The 20,614-nt window shown below is 37.3% G+C and overlaps 1 protein-coding gene across 3 annotated transcripts; it reads left to right on the top strand.

Annotated features, from left to right (window-relative positions):
* Positions 1 to 15,105: 15,105 nt before the first annotated feature.
* IRX2 (iroquois homeobox 2) lies at positions 15,106 to 20,276 on the top strand. Of its 3 annotated transcripts, XM_044065082.1 has the most exons (5): positions 15,110 to 15,672; positions 16,402 to 16,807; positions 17,219 to 17,989; positions 18,773 to 18,844; positions 19,678 to 19,804. In XM_044065082.1, exons 1-4 carry the CDS (start codon positions 15,412 to 15,414, stop codon positions 18,814 to 18,816), a joined length of 1,482 nt encoding a protein of 493 aa, XP_043921017.1. In that variant the 5' UTR covers positions 15,110 to 15,411; the 3' UTR covers positions 18,817 to 18,844; positions 19,678 to 19,804. The 3 variants fall into 3 exon arrangements, with proteins under 3 accessions (XP_043921016.1, XP_043921017.1, XP_043921018.1); XM_044065081.1 differs by lacking the exon at positions 18,773 to 18,844 and having other exon boundaries at positions 15,106 to 15,672; positions 19,678 to 20,276; XM_044065083.1 differs by lacking the exons at positions 15,110 to 15,672; positions 18,773 to 18,844 and adding an exon at positions 15,928 to 15,950 and having other exon boundaries at positions 19,678 to 20,276.
* Positions 20,277 to 20,614: the final 338 nt, after the last annotated feature.

A 20,614-nucleotide genomic window follows, 5' to 3' on the forward strand; every position in this document is an offset into this window, starting at 1 on the left:
AATTAGTAGTAATAATTTCACAAAAAAAAATGTTGTGGTTGTGTCTTTTGGCTTTTCCCAGTTAAGGGTCACCACAGCGGAACTCCGGTCCGCTAACGATTAGCAGTAGATTTTTTACATGCCGAGTTGCCGGCCCTGACGCACAACCTTCAATGAAGGTACACCCATTCACGCATGTCTCCACACAGAAGACGCTCTAGCTGAGAATCGAACAGGACAACGTCTTACTGTGTGGTGACAACACTACCGCAGCACAACCACTGAATACAAAAAAGAAATATGTATGAATTAAAAAAGACACTAAAAATCTTGCAGTAATTAATCCGTTTACAGGATGTGTCTATTTTTTTTTTTTTTTGTAATTAGGCAGGAAAAAACAGGAAGAAAAAGCAGTATTAGAATACAAAATATCTTAAGAGAAAATATTAAAGTTTTGCTTGGTAATAACAAAGAAAAGATAATTAAAGTAGAGTTTAATATATACATATTTACATGGGGTTACAGTATCAAAGCTCATGGAGTTAAAGTAGTAAACAGTGTGATTAGAGTAGAGAAAAAGAGGAGTCTAAAATTTGTGTGAAGAATACTGGAGAATGAAAAGGGGTGTGGAGGTCATGACAGAGGCAGGACCTCGTGTTAAGTAGGAGTCGTTTTAGTTTCTTTTTGAAGAACTTGAAGTGGAAAATGGTTCTTATGAATGAGGGGAGTTTGTTCCAGGCATGGGCTACAGTGTATTTGTATAGTAGTTTTCCAATGTTTTTGTTAGGTTTATAGATGTCAAGGAGTTGTATGTCAGAGGTATAGAGAGTACAACTTGGGTTGTAGTAGGATACAAGGGAAGGGAGAAAGGGGCAGGCTGTAGGTCTGTGTAGAATACAATGTGTGATGTGAAATTGTGACAGTAGGAGTTGTTGGGGGAATTCTAGCCATTGAAATGTGTTGAGAGCAAGGCAGTGGTGAGAGTTATGAGGTGAGTTAGTAGCAAATCTAGCTATTTTGTGGTAAGTTTGTTCTAGCTTAGATAAAAGTGTAGATTGGATGTTACTAAAGATTGGGGCAGCACAGAGAAGGGAGAGAAGGAGGAATGCTTGAGCCAGAGAGAGTTTGGCATCAGAAGTAAGAAATGTCTTATTTCTGTATAGTAGACCTAGTTTTTGGTGTTTTTCTTTTAAATACTTTGCAAGTTAAATGTTAGTTCATCATTGATAATGGTACCTAAGAGCTTGGTGTGAGGTTATGTTTTGATGGTGATCTTCTCAAGGGATGTGATGACAAAGGTTGATTTGTGGTGAGATAGAGGATGAGGAAAGAATAGAAAAAGTTTTTTTTTTTTGGATTTAATATAAGTTCATTATCAAAGAGCCACTTTTCTATGGACAGGAAAGATTCTTGGGTGTGTACGTGGTGATGAGAAATATCATTGGAGATTGAAATGAGTGTAGAATCATCGACATATTGAATAAGAGAGGAATGTTTGCAAGAGGTATGGAGGTCACTGGTGAAGATATTGAACAGAAGGGAGCCTAGGATGGAACCCTGTGGGACTCCAGACTTGATGGATAGGGAGGGGGAGCAGGAAGTGAGCCATCTGATTGATTGTTGCCTATTGAAGAGAGAACTAGAGAACCAATTTAGTGTGGGCCTAGAGAGATTGAGATCAGATAGTTTAGACAGAAGTAAGAGTGTGAAATGGTATCACAGGCTTTAGAGAGGTTGAGGAAAAGACAGGATACTTATTGTCTCTGGCTTTGGCTACAGTGTGAGTAAAAGATAACAGTGTAGTGGCAGTACTGTGGCCTGGCCTGAAGTCATGTTGAGTGGGAGTTAGCAGGTCTTCTTGAAGAAGAAAATTAAGTAACTGGGTATGTGTGCAGGGGACTCTAGGAAGGGCAGTTAGAAGCCTTTGGTTTCCATATGCCTTACTTCTGCACACACTTGTTAGTGTTAAAGTGTTTGCAATATTCAGTATGCTATGGTATTTTTCTGTGACTCCAACTCACTGATGAGTGAGATTTTCCCTTCTAAGTGGCTTGTGGTCAACCTCACTGGCATTGCTATCAGTATTTATTAGCTAAGGAAGAAGACGTGATGCAAGATAATTTGAGAGTTTCTTGAACACTAAGGAACTAGTGCCAATGTTATGCAGTAAGTTTATAGAAACATTTTATACTGCAATTTAAAAAATCTAGAATACTAATGACCAAAAAAACTTTGCCAGCCACTGTCTCAGCTGAATATAGCTGGTCTAAGTTACAACATTGAAACAGTGTAATATCGAACACCAAATGAGCGACACGTATTCATCGAAATGTATTTAAGCGGTTCAATGAATTCTTTACAGGGCAAAGATGTAGTTGGCCAACTACACAGTGTTACCCTTTTTTCCACTGTAGTGCGATCTCAGAGTTGGTATATTTAGTTAGGGGAGTGTGGGGGGTGAAGCACCCCACATAGTTATGTTTGTAAGTGTGTGTGTGTGTGTGTGTGTGTGTGTGTGTGTGTGTGTGTGTGTGTGTGTGTGTGTGTCTGTGTGTGTGTGTGTGTGTGTGTGTTAGTGCAAATGAATTCTTTCTCAGGGAAAGAATTTGCTGTTTTGACCATTCGTGCTTTAATGCATTCAGTCTTTATGTGTCGACAAAGAGACATTCGCTTAAACGCCTCTTCGGTGTTATGATATAAACCCGAATATAACATAGATAAGAATATACAGAATTATTTCATAGCCACCATGTAAGAAAAGGAAGACAAAACCTGCTATTTGTGTAATTAATTGTTGAAGTAAAACTGGGTACACTTACACTTGTGTGCTTCATTTTATTTGCAGCTTATATTACAATGCATTATAAACCGGGAAAAGCCGAAAGACAAACAACAACAACATTACAATGCATTATAAACTGGGAAAAGCCGAAAGACAAACAACAACAATATTACAATGCATTATAAACCGGGAAAAGCTGAAAGACAACAACAAAATTACAATGCGTTATAGCTGCAAGAACATTAAAACTGTATATATATTCTATAAGTTGTTAATGTGTTATATTGGTATTTGTTGGTGCTTTGTTTCCAGCTCTGGATATTATTCCTATAATTATGTCATGTCTAGACTGCATCAGTGTTTAATGCATTGTAGCAGGAATGTTAAGCAAACTATACTGACACTTAAACATTAAACTCTGCTTACAGTTGTAATCATTTTTATATGCTACATTTTCTCTGCAAGCACACAAATTCATTTTTAGGCAAGGCATTCTGTTTGCAATAAATTATAAAAATAAATGTTTTGGATGAGAAAAAAATATTATTTTACTGCAGCAAGCATAATAACGTAGACAAATACATACCAGTTTAGAAAGTGAGATATTTTGACTACATCTGCATGTCTGTATTTCGAGAAGATTATTGGAGGTGTGTATGTTGGACTTCTCTGATAAATTAAAATGGTATAATTCATTGCAATGAATCAAAACATAAAAAGTAAGTGAAAATGTGCATGGAAAGTGTTATATTCAAACAGCATCATGTATAGTAAATAACATATTTAAGCACTTTTTAAGTTTTTCTTTCCAGCTGCCAAGACACATTTAACATATTGTCTTAACACCTCCCCTAAAGTATTAATAACCAATAATATAGACATTTACTACCATTGTTAAGACAGAAAACAAATTTTCAAATAACACATCAGAATTCTGATTAATCCTTAAAACTACCTTGGCACACAGACATATCTAATCTTACAGCATATTTAACAAGCAACTGTTTTAATCCATTTCAACTGTCACATCAGATAAATATATTTGTTTAGAAATGTAAGGTGCATAGGCCATACATGTTATAGACTGGATATTGATTAATCGGGAATTTCCTAGGTACTCTGACATTAGTAACAATGCTCAAGGGATCAGATTAGGCAGGAACATCAACAGAAGCTACTAGATCAGTACATGGCTAACAATTAACTACCTGTTATACTGTATAGTCTTTACAGGTTCTTAGCATTACTTCAAAGTATTTAGGTTACTTATATATTATTAAAGATGATTACATTTACTTAACATATGTCTCATTGACAAATCGAGAAATGTCACATCTGTGGTTCAAAACTACAACTCTTTAAATCCTTAGAATTTTTTAAAAATGTTCTTTTTGGTAATATAAAGTTTATTTTTATAAGAAAATCTAGTAAAATAAAATGTGTTTTTGGTACAATTGTGGCAATCTGTACCTTTTTATCTTCTTTATATTAGGTCCTATTTTAATATTATGTTATTTCACAATTTTGTAATATGGTTACATTTTCATATTGTGTGTGTGTGTGTGTGTGTGTGTGTGTGTGTGTGTGTGTGTGTGTGTGTGTGTGTGTGTGTGTGTGTGTGAAAACCAACAGGACTTTTAAAATAAGAGGAAACTTTTTCTATTGCTGTATTCTTAGTTTTACTCCTAAGTGAGAAAATCAAACTAGCTTTATAGTTACTGTCTGCTAATCAAAACTGTTGTATGTTACTGCAGTATATTCACTAATACACTGTTCCTGTTAATTATAAATGGTTGAGCCAATAGATTATAATAACACAATCAAATATTTACTTTCAAAGTAAATTACTGATTATCTAGAAACAGCAAAAGAGATGCATTTACAAAGAGTTGTAGCCTCTTAGACATTATAATGAAATAAAGTTCAGATGTTTGTTACCTAATAAGGGACTATAGCAACATTAACTAATTTCCATTGAAGTCTATATGTAGATTTTTATCTGCATTTTGGTATAGAATTTGTAGTTTCATGTAGGTCTTGAAATTCCAAAACAGAATTCAGATGCATACATTTTGAGGTAATTAGTCCTTCTTCTGAAGGAGAATTTCTGCAGTAATTGTTTATTTTGATATCAATATTAAGAGTTAGGGTCAGCTTGTGCTAGCAATGTATTTACTGTTCTCAGCACTTAAAAGTAGAGAGATGGGGAAAACTGATAATCTCACAAAAATACATTTGCAGTCACTATGATACCCTTATTTTATTAACAGCATTATTTTAGAGCTGCACAATCCCTACTGAGTAATGTAAACCATTGTGTTGGGAGAGATGTTTTTCCCCTAAGTTGCAGTGAATCCATCAGTCACATTTTCAGTGACCACCACATGTATCCTCAACCTGCATACAAGCTCACTGACATGGGACAGCTTATAGCAGTATTTATAGGCTGTCTCTATCTTTTGTCAAAAAAATTCAGAGGCTCTGTGAACTCCATAATGGTCACTATGTCTCCTAATGTTAATATGTAACTTGAGGTGTGGATAACCATCTTCAGAGTTATGAAAAATGTCAAGATAATAATAGCATATTCCCTTTCTGAATTCAAATATTCATTGGCAGTGACCCTGATTTGGGCAGGGTGGTAGAAGCAGGGGGGATATGACAGTAATGTATGTTTGGAACATGAATAATCATTCAGTGTCACAATGTTTAGCTTACTAAATAATTTGCCTGTGTAGTAAACTAACACTGTCGTTATACATCTACAGATAACAATGACAATCTTTATAACTCCTGTAATAAGATTTGGGAAGATTTGCTTGAAAGGGCAAGTTGCTGGAAGACAGTATGAAGACTTTTTAGCAACACATTAGTGAGTCCCAGCGGCCCATGCAAGACTTGCCATTCGTTGGACTGAGAGTTTAAATTAGGATTATCCCACAATAGATGACTATATCCAATGAATATGGGAGCCCCCCCTCCCCATACACACACACACACACACACACGCACACGCACACTAAAACTGACCTAAAAAGACAGTATATGTTATTATGCACCCCAGAACGGGTAAGCTGAATAGGCTATAGTGTCTTAAGTGTGGAATAAGTGATGCAAGTGTGTTGTCTTGTTGTCGTATGCCCAGTTATTTAGTTCTGTTGGGGAGACGTCCTGCAAGTCTGTATAAAACTGTGAATTTGTTATCCCCCTTGCTGTAGAAAACAACATTGTTCTTACACTGCAATTACCCAAACTGTCAAAGGAAGTTCTGGGTAGACAAAAATTATTTTGTAACGGTGAGATACTAGTCTGCAGTCAACGTGGAGAGATTAGAAGCCCTCTGAGTACGTAAAAAGTCACGCAGTGGATGAATTGGGACTCGACGTTCAACCTTGAGAATTTGGTACTCTGCACGGAGTGAATTTACAGTGTTCCTTTTCTACATTTGAAGCAGGAATATAAATACTAGTGCAAGAATGTTGTTCCTGATTGCATGAAAGAGGATATTTAAGGCAGAGGGCAGCACGTTTGTTAAGCTTGATAGTTTGCAGTTACCACTGCAAACTAGCTTCAGGGGTTTCTACAACGAAATGTATATTTAAACAGGTAGAATTCTAAGTACATTGTATGTAAATGTGGACAAAGTTCTTCCCTTTATGTCTCCTAGTCTGATAGTCACGCTTGATCTTAACTGCATACATTACTACAATTAACGACATACGTCAGTTTCCAAAAGATAGCTTCCGTTACTAAACTGAGGCATACCTCTCAAATGTCCAGGGTTTTGCAGAATGTCCAGCTTTTGGGCGTATATTTTGGTATGTTCCTCATAAAACGTGCTGTTTTCAGCAAAGTCGTTGAAGACTGCAGCCACTAAACACTGACAGATATTTGAGTTTTAGATTTCATATCCTAGAGAAAATGCATACAAATGCATACTAGGTTTACATTTGCCTTTGCATGCAAATGCAAAACCCGATATTCTAATAACTTTGAAAGTTTATAAGATCAATATTTAGAACATGCTACTGATCCCCCCACCCACACATTCGTTATTTTTGGCTTTGTCCAGAATTATTGCTCTAATAGGTGGAGAGGTAGGAACTAAGGTCGTTCCATATTTACATTGTATATAATGTAGTGCTGTACTCACTCCATAACCTACAGACAGCCTAGACTACTTAATGTACGAACTATTTTCATTAATTTTAAACATCAGCACCGGAAGAAAAATCTATATTTAAAAAAAATCACAAGACAGTCTTCCAACTTGCACCCGTGTCATTGACCACCACCATACACATCTCTCAACACAACAATTCTTGATTTTGCAGAATATTCATGATTTTTCTTTGAAGTTTTGTTCTGTCCTTAATAAAGTTAACAGTTTACTGTTTAACTAGTGAAGATTGCATTAAGGCCAGAGTTACGAACTCTGTCCATAAAATGCATGCAAGTTTTAAATCTCCTGTTCGGCTATGTCATGCATACATTATAGGAATGTTTAAATCGTGCCTGATCTGAAGAATTTCACATTACTTTTTGCTTTGTCCACTAACCGCCACAATCACAGGAAATCTTTACAAAGCTTAAAATAATGGGGGACAAGGGCACAAAATAGGCACAGTTTTTAAATATTGCTGTTATAAACTTATAAAGTTGTTAGAAAAACTGGTTTTAAAGTTATCGCGTAGTTTTCTGGGCGATATAAAGTTTGACACAAACGTGTACCATCATTTAGGGACTTCAATCCTCAGCGATTTCCCATAAAACCACAAATGCTATAATCAACAGACCAAAAGCATGAGACAAAAGGACACTTGCCCCGATAACTCTACTAAATATAGATTACCATAATTAAAGAAACTGGGTAAACTAAGCCGTTTTGAAATCAAACTTTAAAGTCTTGTATGAGGTACAGCCTTCTGAAGTTTTAAAGCACAATACAAATACGGTATAGGGTTGCCACCTTTTCAAATGGCCAAAGTGGGACATTTTCGGGACAAACATCAGATTTGATAGGCCGACACATACCCACGGCCAGTACAAAGGATAGAACTTCACTTTTTTTGTCTAAATAAAAGCTTATTCTTGTAGCATTTTAGTTGCTTATTCTGTTTCTTATAACATTTAGGTATTTTAGATACAGGATAACTGTTTTATGCAACTATTACATAAAATATAGGACATAATTATGTCCTACAATCTCAGGGCATTTGCCATTTTTTAATATTTTTTGTCAGGACACAACTGCCCAAAGAGGAACTGTCCCTCACAAAGTGGGCCAGGTGGTAACCCTAAATACGGAGATTGCAGAAGAAACTTTTTCTGGTAGATGTCTTAGGTGTACAGGAGGACCTTTCCCAAGTATCAATTCATAGTCGACGGTCCCGGCATAGCTATCAACCAATCAGGGACAAATTTCAATCAGGGACAAATTAAAAAAAAATCAGGGACAATCAGGAACGCTTTTAAAATATTAGTGCAATTAACTTGAGGCATTGACAGAAAGCGCACATATGAATTAATATACATTTTCTGAAATAAAAGAAGTGTAGAACTCTTAATCATTGTCATTATTCATTAAATGTAATTCACCACCTTTCCTCCAAAATGTATTAGTTTTAGGAGGAATTAAGAAGGACTGAGCTAAAATTTGAAATCAGGGACAGTTGAGAAGTATCAAACTAGCAGAAGCATGCGCTGCAATGGAAATAAGGGGTCAAGTGAAATAGCAAAGTACTGTAGTCATTACATACAAGTGCGTATGCATGAATGCGCATTCACTTTTTGTACAAATTCTAAAAAAAAAAAAAAAACAGCGCGATGATCTACACTTAAAACCGTCTCACGCACCTTTTGTGTGTGTGTGTGTGCGTGTGTGTGTGTGTGTACTTTTGTTTAGAGAAACAAATTATGGCATTACTTTTTTCCTTATGTGTGCAGCGCCACCTCTCAAGCTTGGGTTGTAAAGCAAGCATCGTGGTAATGTCGTGCCTTGGTGTGAGGAACTCCAGGCATCGCTTTCAACAATTCAGGGATAAATTTCAACAAAACCAGAGACATCATCAGAAATAATCAGGGACAGTCAGTGATACTTTAAAATATCAGTACTATTAACCCGAGATATTGACAGAATAAGAGAATGCGAATTAATATAAAGTTTCAGAAATAAAAGAAGTCTATTATTCTAAAGACTGTCATTATTTATAAAGTGAAATTCATCACATTTCTCCAAACGTTACCAAAATTAGGAGAGATTAAGATAAACAGAGCTAAAATTTGAGACAAAATCAGGGACGTGGCTAAAAATCGGGGACAGTTTAGATGAATTCTGCATGTGTTGCCAGCGAAGACTATTTCAGAGAAAGGTCAATTACAAGTGTAAAACACAATTGTTCGAGACTGAAAGCAATACAAAACCCTGCGTCTCAGACCTCCAGATTCACAGTGAAGCCCTTTTGGCTCTGTATACTTTTATCACTTAAGGCTCGCGACCCTTTGTCGTGGCTTGAAATGCCACCCCCAACGCCACCTCCCTTCAGTTTATGTGTTATACTTTCAGCTACAGTCCCAGATATGTTTTATTTCAACTGAATGTCTTTTCCAAGGAAATATTTACGACCAAAATATTATTCATGGATTGCTTTTGCTACAAAAGTCAGTGTATATGTGCGCGCGTGTGCGCGTGCACACACAATATATGTTTGTTTTCAGCTGTTAACAAACAATGGAAGGTCATTACACAGACCATGTGCAAGGATGAAAAAACAGCTTTGAATAAAATAGTAGACCCCTTAACAACATTTAGGCATGACACCGTGATTTTTACCTTCACATTTAACTTTACTATTACTAGATTTACTAATTTTCTTCATAAGGCTGGGCCTGTTCAAGGATACGAGTATTAATTCAATTAAGTAAGGCTATATAGAAAGACTCCCTTTCACTAACTATATGAAATGTATGACTTACAGTTGTAGTGAAGTATCTGACGGTTGTCTATTCTGTAAAATAAGAAGGCGTTCTTCTTGTTCATCCCCTGCTACAGTTGCTTCGATTTTTAAAGAGTAATGCTACGATTAGATTTATGTAGAAATGGTCACTTTTGATACATTGCAGCTAGTACCGGAACATACTACTACAATCTGGAGAATCGCATGAAATATCCAAAAAAGCGCTCGTTTAATATAAACTGAGTAAGCTCTGTCTTTTATCTGCGTTCTATTAATTGTGTAACATTTAACTATATGTGAACTGGGGACAAATCTCAACAAAATCAGGATCAAATCTAGAAATAATCAGGGATGCGTTTAAAATATTAGTACAGTATTATTAACTGAGACATTGACAGAATAAAAAAGTGTGAATTAATATAAATTTCTGAAGTAAAATGTCTATAACTCATATTATTGTCATTATTTATTAAGTGTAATTCGCCACCTCTACTCAAAAATGTACTAATTTTAGGAGTGTTTAAAAAGGACAGAGCTAAAACTTGAGTCAAAATCAAGGACATATGAGAGGTATGTTAGCCTAATGTGCCAATAAGACAATTCCTCTAGAGTGCTTTACCTGAACTGCCCATTTATAATTTTTACGACCTTTAAGTGCTGAGAGTAACTGTTAGCAATGAGGTTCTTCTTACCGTCGGCAATGATTTTGCAGGAGGAATGGGTGGTAAAAAATATGTTTCATTTGGCATGTTAGACAGAATTGGTGTACAGGATTTACATCTGTGGGTATCAAAGACGTTCAGTCAAATGTATTTTCAAAGCACCACTTAGGCCCAGCCATTGATTAGTGCTTGTTTTTAAAATGTTAGCCTCTGAGCATACACATGGATACATTTCTCTGTGCTTAGATGCGTACCAAGGACGCGCGCGCACACACACACACACACACACACACACACACACACACACACACACACACACACGTTCATACCCCTCTTCCCGTTTGGTTGGTAACCTACTATTTCCTCACTATATTCATATTTTACCTGGGCAACGTTAACGTTTTCTAACAGCACCCAAACATACATTCACAGGCCGTGCAAGTTCAATAATTATTTTTCAAACTGCAGGAAAATACCGAAAATGTGGCACACTAAGCAATGTGGAGGCCATGGACGTTATAGTCATTTAATAAAAAAAAAAACATAGTAAAAAATGAAACAGGAAAATTGCGTTAAAACGAATGGATTTTCAAAAAAGAATGGAAAGAAACATTTAAATGATTTATGATATAAGTTATGATAAAACGGGATAGGTGAAAAGAACAATTAAACAGCTGCTATATGATTTACGGAAACATATATATATATATATATATATATATATATATATATATATACATACATACACACATATATATACATATATATATATATATATATATTACCTTCAGCCATGTTCCTCCTAAATGTACTGATCAAGTTCATAAAAAGGGTATCAAAATCAAATAGCTGAACTAAGCTTGTAAAAAGATTCCTTACCCGTAGTTATACATTTGTCTATTCTAACGAAACGTTATACTTCGAAAAATACTGCTACGATTTTAATGCTTAGTGATTGTTCCGTTTGTGTATCTACCCAAGAAGAATAGCCTCTCCAACTCTTGGGTGCTTGTGCTTGCGCGCCCCCTGTATTAAACACAAAACACTCACACAAATCTAACAGTTGCACAGGAATACAGACAGACATGTAGTAGCAATCAGGTTTATATATATATATATATATATATATATATATATATATATATAATACACAAACAGATGGACAAAGACAGAAAAAGAAAAAACACATGAAGGGGATAAAGGGTGTACATAGGCATTCTTATACTCAAAATAGTACATTTTAGTTGTCTGAGGATCTCTTCGAAACTTTATTACTCAAGGAGCACAGAACATTAAGCACTTTCTAAACTACCTTTTACAGTATGCAGCTCAGTAGAACAATACTTGCTGCTAGTTAGGAAATCGGAATGCATTTCTAAAAAAATCACTGCTGTATGGTTATAACTGGCAACAGCTGAAAATAACGTGTTAATCTGTTATGTTATAAGGGCCGGCAATCTGACGACTGAGTGCTTGTTTAAAGTTAGGTGGGTGGTAAGGGGAATAGCATTAGGTTTGAGTACAAATTATACATTTCTACACCCCTGGAACACGTAGACTGGTAGGCTGATCCGGGTTACATACGTTACATCTAATGTGGAAGAAATGAGACATTTGAGAATCGTTTCCATTGTTTTAGCTTGTTCGCTTTGCAGTTTGTAATGGACTACAATGGTTGTAATTGTTCATGTTTCTTGTATGTGAATCATGTTAAAACGTGTTCCTTTTGACAACCAGCATGCACTACAATACCGTTCTTCGTCACTACAGCATATTTATGCTATTGTATAAGTTTTGATTCTTCGTTATTAATTTCCAGTACTAAGGCAATTCAGTTAGGTATATAAAAATATTTCTAGTACAGTGTCATTACTGCTCCTAACCGATTCAAAAGAATCACTATCCACCACATTAAATGGTCGTACTAAACTAAACAAGGTTACTTCTGTTACTGCCAGTATAATAGCTAAGCATTTTTGCGCCTTGTGCACCTCGCACTCTTCCTGAAATAAGAAAAAAGAAACGTGCCAGCTAGTTGTTTATAGTTTGTATATTGCAAAGAGCTGCGAGGATCTGCTAAGGTGACAATAACAGGATAATAATGAATCGTGTAATTAGTCAATGCTTGAGCTATCCAGACATTAAAAAATTAGCACCGCCTCCACCAGTTTAATTTAATAACAAGAAACGAGGGCACATTGACATTGAGACTGATGTAAACTTTTCCGTCTTGAATCAGTCCAGGTACAGACAAATTAGCAAACGCCGCTACACAGAATCGCAGATAGACTTAATCAACAGTGATTGAAAAATACAGGAGATGCAGGGCAAAATGTATCCCCTCCTATAAGGAAAATTTTAACTTTTTTACCTGCGTTTTAACAGCGTAAGCAAATCTCTCGGCAATATAGCTGGTGACATATAGTCTTAATTAATTTATCTTTTGGACTATATAGACTAGCGATCCCTGTACCCTTCACAGTCCGGAACAATGCAAAAAGGGAGAGATGAAAAGAACAAATGGGTGTGCACACTTCCTCACAATTACGTTTGCAACATTTCTGTCTTATATACGCCGAGGATAACACGTTAAATGTGCATTAGGTATTCCCTAACCGCAAACTGACATGAGGTGGCCCCATATATGCAAATGAAAAAATCATTTTAAAATAAAATTATTTTCCCTAAAATATGCAAGTATTCTAGATAACACTTGGAAACACGCGCATACGTTTGCGCGCGCACAACACACACGCGCGCATATCCAGCCTATTGGTGTTATACAAATTACCCATATGTTCAGAAAACACATGCATGATCCATAAAGCCTAAGGGATCAAACTGGTAAATTTCAGTTTATAATGAACAAATCTGGCAAATGTTTATACTTTTTTCTTTACATTTTGGACACACACACACACGCACGCTATCAGACACCCAAGTTACCTAAATTAAGAAAACACACGAATGGTGCTTAAAGCCTAGAGGATCAGATCGAGAAATTTGAACTGATAATTTAATTTGGCACGTTTTTTGCACCGTGCCTTTCTGCTGATGGGTGTGTTTATCAATAAGAACGCATCCTTCCGAGTAGACCATTAAGTCTGCCAATTGACCATTTCTTAAATCGTAACTCTATACTACCCATGTGCGTGTTAGGATCATTCTTTCAGAATAATTAAATTCTTCTCATATAAGGCTTTGCTCCTTCTAAAACATGTCCACTGATGCAATTTAACGTTAATTGCGTAAGTTACATATGCCAAATTTGCTTCTAAGATGCATCTACATTTTAATCACGTTTCCCAAGCTGTAATAACCCATTTGTTCATTTTAAGGGTCACATTCAGTGCGCTTCATATCCCCGGTATCCGTCCGTGCTCCCTGGAAAATGTTGCACTGTGCAGTGTGTCGATCATTTGGTATTCCCCTTTCAGAAATCTTTCACCTGTTCAAAATAAACAATGTTCGTCCGTCAAAAGGCAGAGCTCCCTGTCTTTCACCTACCCCACTCTATATGACTGCACCTCCTACTGGCCGATCTGCACAACTTCCTGGACGCTTCCTGCAACCGTTGACTCGTTAAAAAAAGTGCGTGAGTGTGTGCGCGTGCATGAGTGCGCGCGGGGAAGCATGCAGCAAAGGTATCTGGAAAATAATTTGTTTCACACTTGCGTATGTGCGACATTAATACGATTCCCGTCAAATATATATATGTATATATATATATATATATATATATATATATATATATATATACATATTTTTTTTTTACTTTCACATAGAAGCTGCACAAGTACTTCCACAATTCAAGCTGTTTAAAAGTTAACTAGTAGTTATCTGGAGAAGCAACAAGGCAAATATAGTTATGGATTTTTTAAGCGTTTCTTGGGAACTGTGGGGGAGGGGGATAAGGATCATATCCTGGTTATCTGTTCTCTCTTCAATGTTGCAAGGACAGTTTGTGATGAAAATCATTTATGTTTACCTTGTGAGAAATGAAAGTTTGCAATATTAAAATTATCATACCCTCCCAAGGTTCAAACAGAAGGGTGGTGCTACTGTGTTTTTGTAATACAAACGTGCAAGTTAAGCAGCTCAGCGACTTTATGTAAATGTGTGATTAGTATAATGGTATAATGCATTTTAACGGAATTGCGTTCATTTAAAAATCATAACGATGAATGTGTACTTTTTCATACAATGACGTGTTGGGGTTATTATCGTAATGCTGACACACTGACAGCAGGTACATTTACAGGCCAGTGATGAACTACTACAACCTAAAAAGGAGAATTCCGATACCTGATGCTGTGTTAGACTATGCAGCCTTTCTAAAAGCTGGAAGGAATGTCATTTAATGTGTTTCGTAGCCACTAGCCAGCAGGGGGTGATTAAGTCTACAGGATACACGTGAGTAAGTAACACAGCGGCTCAGTATAGTGCTAAAAATAAATAAATGCTGCACTTTGAGTACTATTGGAAATCCTGGGATGGGGGATTGGTAGGAGATAAGAAAGTCTCCTCCACCAACATTTAAGTGGGACAACTTTTTTGTGGGTATGCGGCAGCTAAAAAAACCCTATTGATTTATTTAGTAAGGTTTTAATTACACTGGATTCTTTGCAGTTATGACGCAACCAAATCGACATCCAAGCGGCAATGTCTATTATTGGGCGGTGCCTTCATATGCAGATGTGGAGGTGACGGACAAGCGCGCGGTGCACTGCTGCTGAGAAAGTGGCGCGCCGCTCGGCTCCGCTCCTCAGTGCCGCCTAGTCCCGAGAAAAGCCCTATAGGCGCCGGTGGGGGGAGGCAATCAACTCCGTTCTTTTTTAACAGTGACATTTACCCACCGACACGGCTGTGTGCAGCTCCTCCACCCTGATGCAGCCCACACTGTAAAGACAAGATTGTCCCTACTGCCCGCTTTAGGCAGGTTTTAAGGGCTTGTCTGGGCAGTGTCAGTCCGTTTCTCCTGTAAGCGGCACTGTCTCGGCTTTGGGGGGGTGGGCTGCCTGTCGGCGGCACCATGTCCTACCCTCAGGGTTACCTGTACCAGCACCCCAGCTCGTTAGCTCTCTATCAGTGTCCAGCTGCTGCTGCTGCGTATGCCGCCTCCAGGAGTGAAGAATTGGTTGGCAGCCGGACGGCAGGGACCGGTAGTGGCGGGTCCGCATTCAGTCCTTACCCAGGGTCTGCAGCGTTCACCTCGTCCAGTGCTGCCGCTAGCTTTGGAAGCCCTCTGCATTACTCGAGCGACCCAGCTACCAATGGATTCCCATCCTATATGGTAACTACATACTTGAAGATGATGGGGTTGAGAGAAAAAGTGTAAATTCTTTCTGAGTGGTGTGCGTGGGCTGTAGTGGGACAGTCCAGCTTATAGTAGTAAAGGAAGCACTTATGTTTTGGAGTGAAAACAGGACTGGGAGCTGAAAAGACAGATGACCAAGTGGGTCCTTGCCATGTTCTTTCCATAGTGGCCGCTTTAATTCTAGCTTTATCGCACTGCACTGTGGTGTGCATAAACTTGTTTTCCACATCTGCTTGCTTTGATCCAGAAAACAAGTAATCAATGGTGGTTTGATATTTTACAAAAATGTTTATTTTTACTAAATAATCTTGATCGCCACGACTATCAATTAGTCATGTGCTCACAAATGTCCTGACTGCTCTCACCAAGATTGTTATTCATGTCTAGGTCAGGATATGAGATACACTGGATTAAAAACAGCTGATAAATTTGTAAAGCTGAGCAGTTCACAGCGGGAAGAAATTGCACTGAAGAGAATTATTTTGCTGTTCTAGAATTCCACCACTTTTGTCAGTAAAGTAGTGCAAACATGTTCAAAGTTTATATCTGATGTAATCCTATTAGATATTTGTATTTTTTTCTTTTAAGAACTGTTATTCAGAATCGTTGTCCTGCAGCTAGTAGAATTCAGAATAAACGTTTAAAATGATAAACTGGTTTATTTACAAATACATGTCAGCAATAATGTAACTTTTTTTTTTTGAGGCTTCACCTTACGATGCTCACACGGCAAGCATGGCAGGTGCCATCAGCTACCACCCTTATGGAAGTCCTGCATATTCTTACCAGCTTAATGATCCAGCTTATAGGAAGAACGCTACTCGAGATGCCACAGCAACCTTGAAAGCCTGGCTGCAGGAACACCGCAAAAACCCATATCCCACGAAGGGCGAAAAGATCATGCTGGCTATCATTACCAAAATGACTCTGACCCAGGTATCCACATGGTTTGCAAATGCCAGGAGAAGGCTAAAGAAGGAAAATAAAATGACCTGGGCCCCTCGAAACAAGAGCGAAGACGAGGAAGAAGATGAGGTGGATGGGGATAGAAGTAAAGAGGAAAGTTCAGGAAAAAATGAGGAGGGCAATGACACTTCTGCAGACGATGAAGGTTGACTTACTTACCATTTGTGTATTTTGTGTGTGCCCTTAACTGTGCTTTATTATGTTAATTCGTGAAGTATTCACACTAGGAAATATTAAATTGTCGCTATAGATGGAGATGCTTTGAAAGTATAAGATCTGTTTTTAGGCAACTCATTACTGACAGAAAAATCCATGCATTGAGAAAAAAATAATTATGTGCATGAAACGAAGTTGCCTCTATATTTGTAGGCTTTGCATTTTATTTAACTGTGGATATGCACTGCTGTTTCACATCTCAAAGTAAACTTATATTATTTTCTTAAAATCGTTTCAGTTTTCATGCTAAGGACGCAGCTAATAAAACAAACTAATAAAAATGTGACATCTTTATTGCTTCTGTACACTAATAATATTTATGTTATTCATTTTATTTCAGGTATTAGCTTGCACGTTGATACTCTGACTGACCATTCATGCTCTGCGGAATCCGATGGGGAAAAACTGAGCTGTCGTCCCGGGGATGGATTTTGTGAATCTGGCTCGGAAACTAGAGACCGATGTGGGGACGATGTAAATGATACTGACCAAGAAGAGAGAGAACAGCCCCTCAAATCTGTCACTTCTTCTCCCTTGAATGGCACAGAGGTCCCTATCCACAATCACAAACAAACAGATGCGTCAAGGGACTGCAGAATTAAAACGACATTGGACAGCAGAAGCACCATAAACAGTCAAACACAAAATGTTAAGCCCAAGCTTTGGTCTCTTGCAGAAATTGCTACTTCAGACCTCAAACAACAAAACCTCCATGGCCAGAACTGTCCCGCGGTTACGGTGTTGTCTTCATCTTCCTCCAGTTCATCTTCGTCCTCCACAACTCCGTCTCCAACCTCCAGCAGTAGTTCACCATACCCAGCAGCAGCAGCCTCTACCTTCCTGGCCAGACCAATCTATTACACCTCACCATTTTACGCAAATTACACTACTTATGGAAATTTAAATGCCCTGCACCAGGCACAAGGCATCTTGAGATCTTACAACTCGTCAGCAGCAGGGACAGAGGGCCTCAGTCCCCACAGTGTACTCAGTGCTGCAGTATCGCACCTTCATAGGCCGAACAGTGACTCGAGTCTCAAAGGCCTGAGCGCTGGCCAGCTGGAACAACAACTCTTCAGGCCCTGCACTACAACTCATGAGTCCAAAAAAGGTAGGAACATACCTGATGTGTTTGTATACCGCGGGACAAGTCTTAACAGGTAGTCAGCAAGTTTAAAAATGCTCACCAGGTTAACTTAAAAAAAAAACGCCAAAGGGCTGTCTTGTCCGAATGCAGCGATACTTACTTGTAAGTTATCCAAATGTATTAATCATTGTGAAATGTCAGTGAAGAAGACACGTTCACTTCGCAAGAAAATATGTAAAATACACAATAACACGGAAATATGTTGTAGCATTTGTCGCTAAATTCAGTTTGTGCGAAGGAGCACACTTTTAGCTGCATTTCATTTCAAAGGTTTGATGTATTATAAATATTTTTAGCAATTAAGCCGTTTCCCATAGAAAACAGAAAAATCAAAACGTGGTTGCGAATATGAATAACAAATGTAAATAATGATAATCATTACCTGGTAACTTTTAAGAAAACCAGCTACGAGGAACATTTTTATTATGAGGTTCTGGTGTAATAGTTTGATTAGTTTATGGCTTGGATAACAAGAGGAAGACAGCATTTGTTCCTTGTAGAATAGTTTATTTTGCAAGAAACTTACATTCGCCTTATTTACTCTTGTTGGTTTATGCAATCAAATCAAACTGTTTTGAGTAAAATTGTTGTTATTGAAATGGGCAGGTTAAATGGATATTTAAACCATGCTTGCTGTGAGCCCTTTAACAGATTTCCATGGCACACCGTTGTAGTGTGTATGTAGGGGATATATAATCGAGTTAGCAAGTTGTGTGCTGTGACTAAATGACAGTTCTATTTTGACAGATCCCACCGAAGTCTGCGCAGTAGGAGTGCAGCCATATCTATAGAAGTGCAATCAGACAGCAAAGCAAGGAAGTAAGTAAGGACCTGTTTCTGTTACAGTACGAGCAGCTGGAAAGAATATCAGTTTAGGCAGAGCAGTAACCTGACAGTGCTTTCATTTTTCATAAAGATTTATTTTGGACGAGCCATTGTTAAGAATGCTAGTGTTCCACCTCTTGCTTATCTTCTATTTGCTCTCCGATCTTACATTAATTATTCTGTTTTTCCGATGTAATAAGTACGTTTGTTATTGTTACTGCAGTATTGACATAAATGTCCATTATCTGTTGGGATGGGGTTGGAGTGCTCAGGTATTTTTTTTTTTTTTTGGGGGGGGTCTCTGGTGCAAGCTGTCACATGAAAAACTGAGAGGGAGTAGTAACATCCTACCCTTCCCTGTGATGACAGCAGAATATAAAGCTCCCCATTACCATTAATGTAAAGCCTCAATGTGAAATTGTTTCACGATCAGGCTGTATTGAAAATTGCTATTTTGTAAGTTATAACAGTGATTAATAATTTATAACAAGTTTAAGACTGTCAATAGCACATTATGATTGCATGCATCTATATATTTTTCTTTGATAGTATGACAGCAAATTTCCATAACATAATTTCAATATGCATTTTAATGGCACGGGAGAAGGGGTAATAAAGAACGGAGTATTTTCCCCTTCTGTGGTAGTAGCAATCAGTTAGTGATATAAATGAAAAAAGTACCATGCCTTTTAAGTGAATTTTTTTAATTGCACTCACAAATCCCAAAACAGTATACAAAGGAATGTTGTGCGATGCTTTAAATAAATGCCTTATCTTGCTGTTTTATTTTTGGAGAGTTTGTCATGTTTTTTTTCCTTGGCCCACAGGTAGGTGTCACAATTGCTTTGAAAAATCTGCAAGCCATCCTCTTTCCCACAGCTATTACTCCTATTATAAAACAGGTCTGGAGTTCTGGAACACATATCGTGCCACTGTAGAAAAGAAGACTCACAGAAAATGGCCACTTAACTTTGTTGTCCAGTAATTCAAATACGCAGACCTTGTTTTTACTATCTATGCTTTTCCTGAATTTAAATAGTCTGCACAGATGTACACACCATTTTGGCAAGCAATCAGTCTACTCAGGATTTCTTGACTTGATCACTTCATTGCCACGGTATAGACGTGTGATGGTATTGTAAAATGTATTTGTAAGAAATGTATACACCAGACGAAACGTGTATGTGATTGAAGAACTTGAGAACCAGAAATGCTGACAAGAGACCTTTGATATTTATTTTTGTAATGATATCTAAAGCTTCTAGTAATTTATGCAAGTTGTATTGCAATGAAAACGAAACATGTTTTGTAAATAATACCTGCCTGGTTTTTATTTGAAATGTTGACTATAAATCTTTGTTGGTTGTTAATAAGAATTCTTTACTAATTTATACCTACTTGTAAATAAAACAGACTAGTCTGAGAATAAGGTGTAGTTTCATGTATTTTTATAAACATGCATTTCTGACTAGGCCATTTAAGACAACATAAAAGAATCAGATGCATATTTGATTAAAAATTGAATCATGTGCAATAGTTGAACAGTACAACTCCTTAATTTATCAAAGAAAGTTTTGTTAAAGGCAAATCATATACATTCTATGTTACTCAAAGCCACAGTGTCTAAACTAACGTAATGCACACTTAAAAAGACTTCGAGCAATTCAGCATCTTAATTCTCACATATAACTAAAGAGAATATGGCGTTTTGACTAATAAGACGTTTGAAACAGCAATGGGCAGCGCTTCAGAACTTAATTGAGA

The sequence above is a fragment of the Protopterus annectens genome, chromosome 3.part0, assembly GCF_019279795.1.
Source record: "Protopterus annectens isolate FY-2018-M chromosome 3.part0, PAN1.0, whole genome shotgun sequence".
In the NCBI taxonomy this organism is placed as follows: Eukaryota; Metazoa; Chordata; order Ceratodontiformes; family Protopteridae; genus Protopterus; species Protopterus annectens.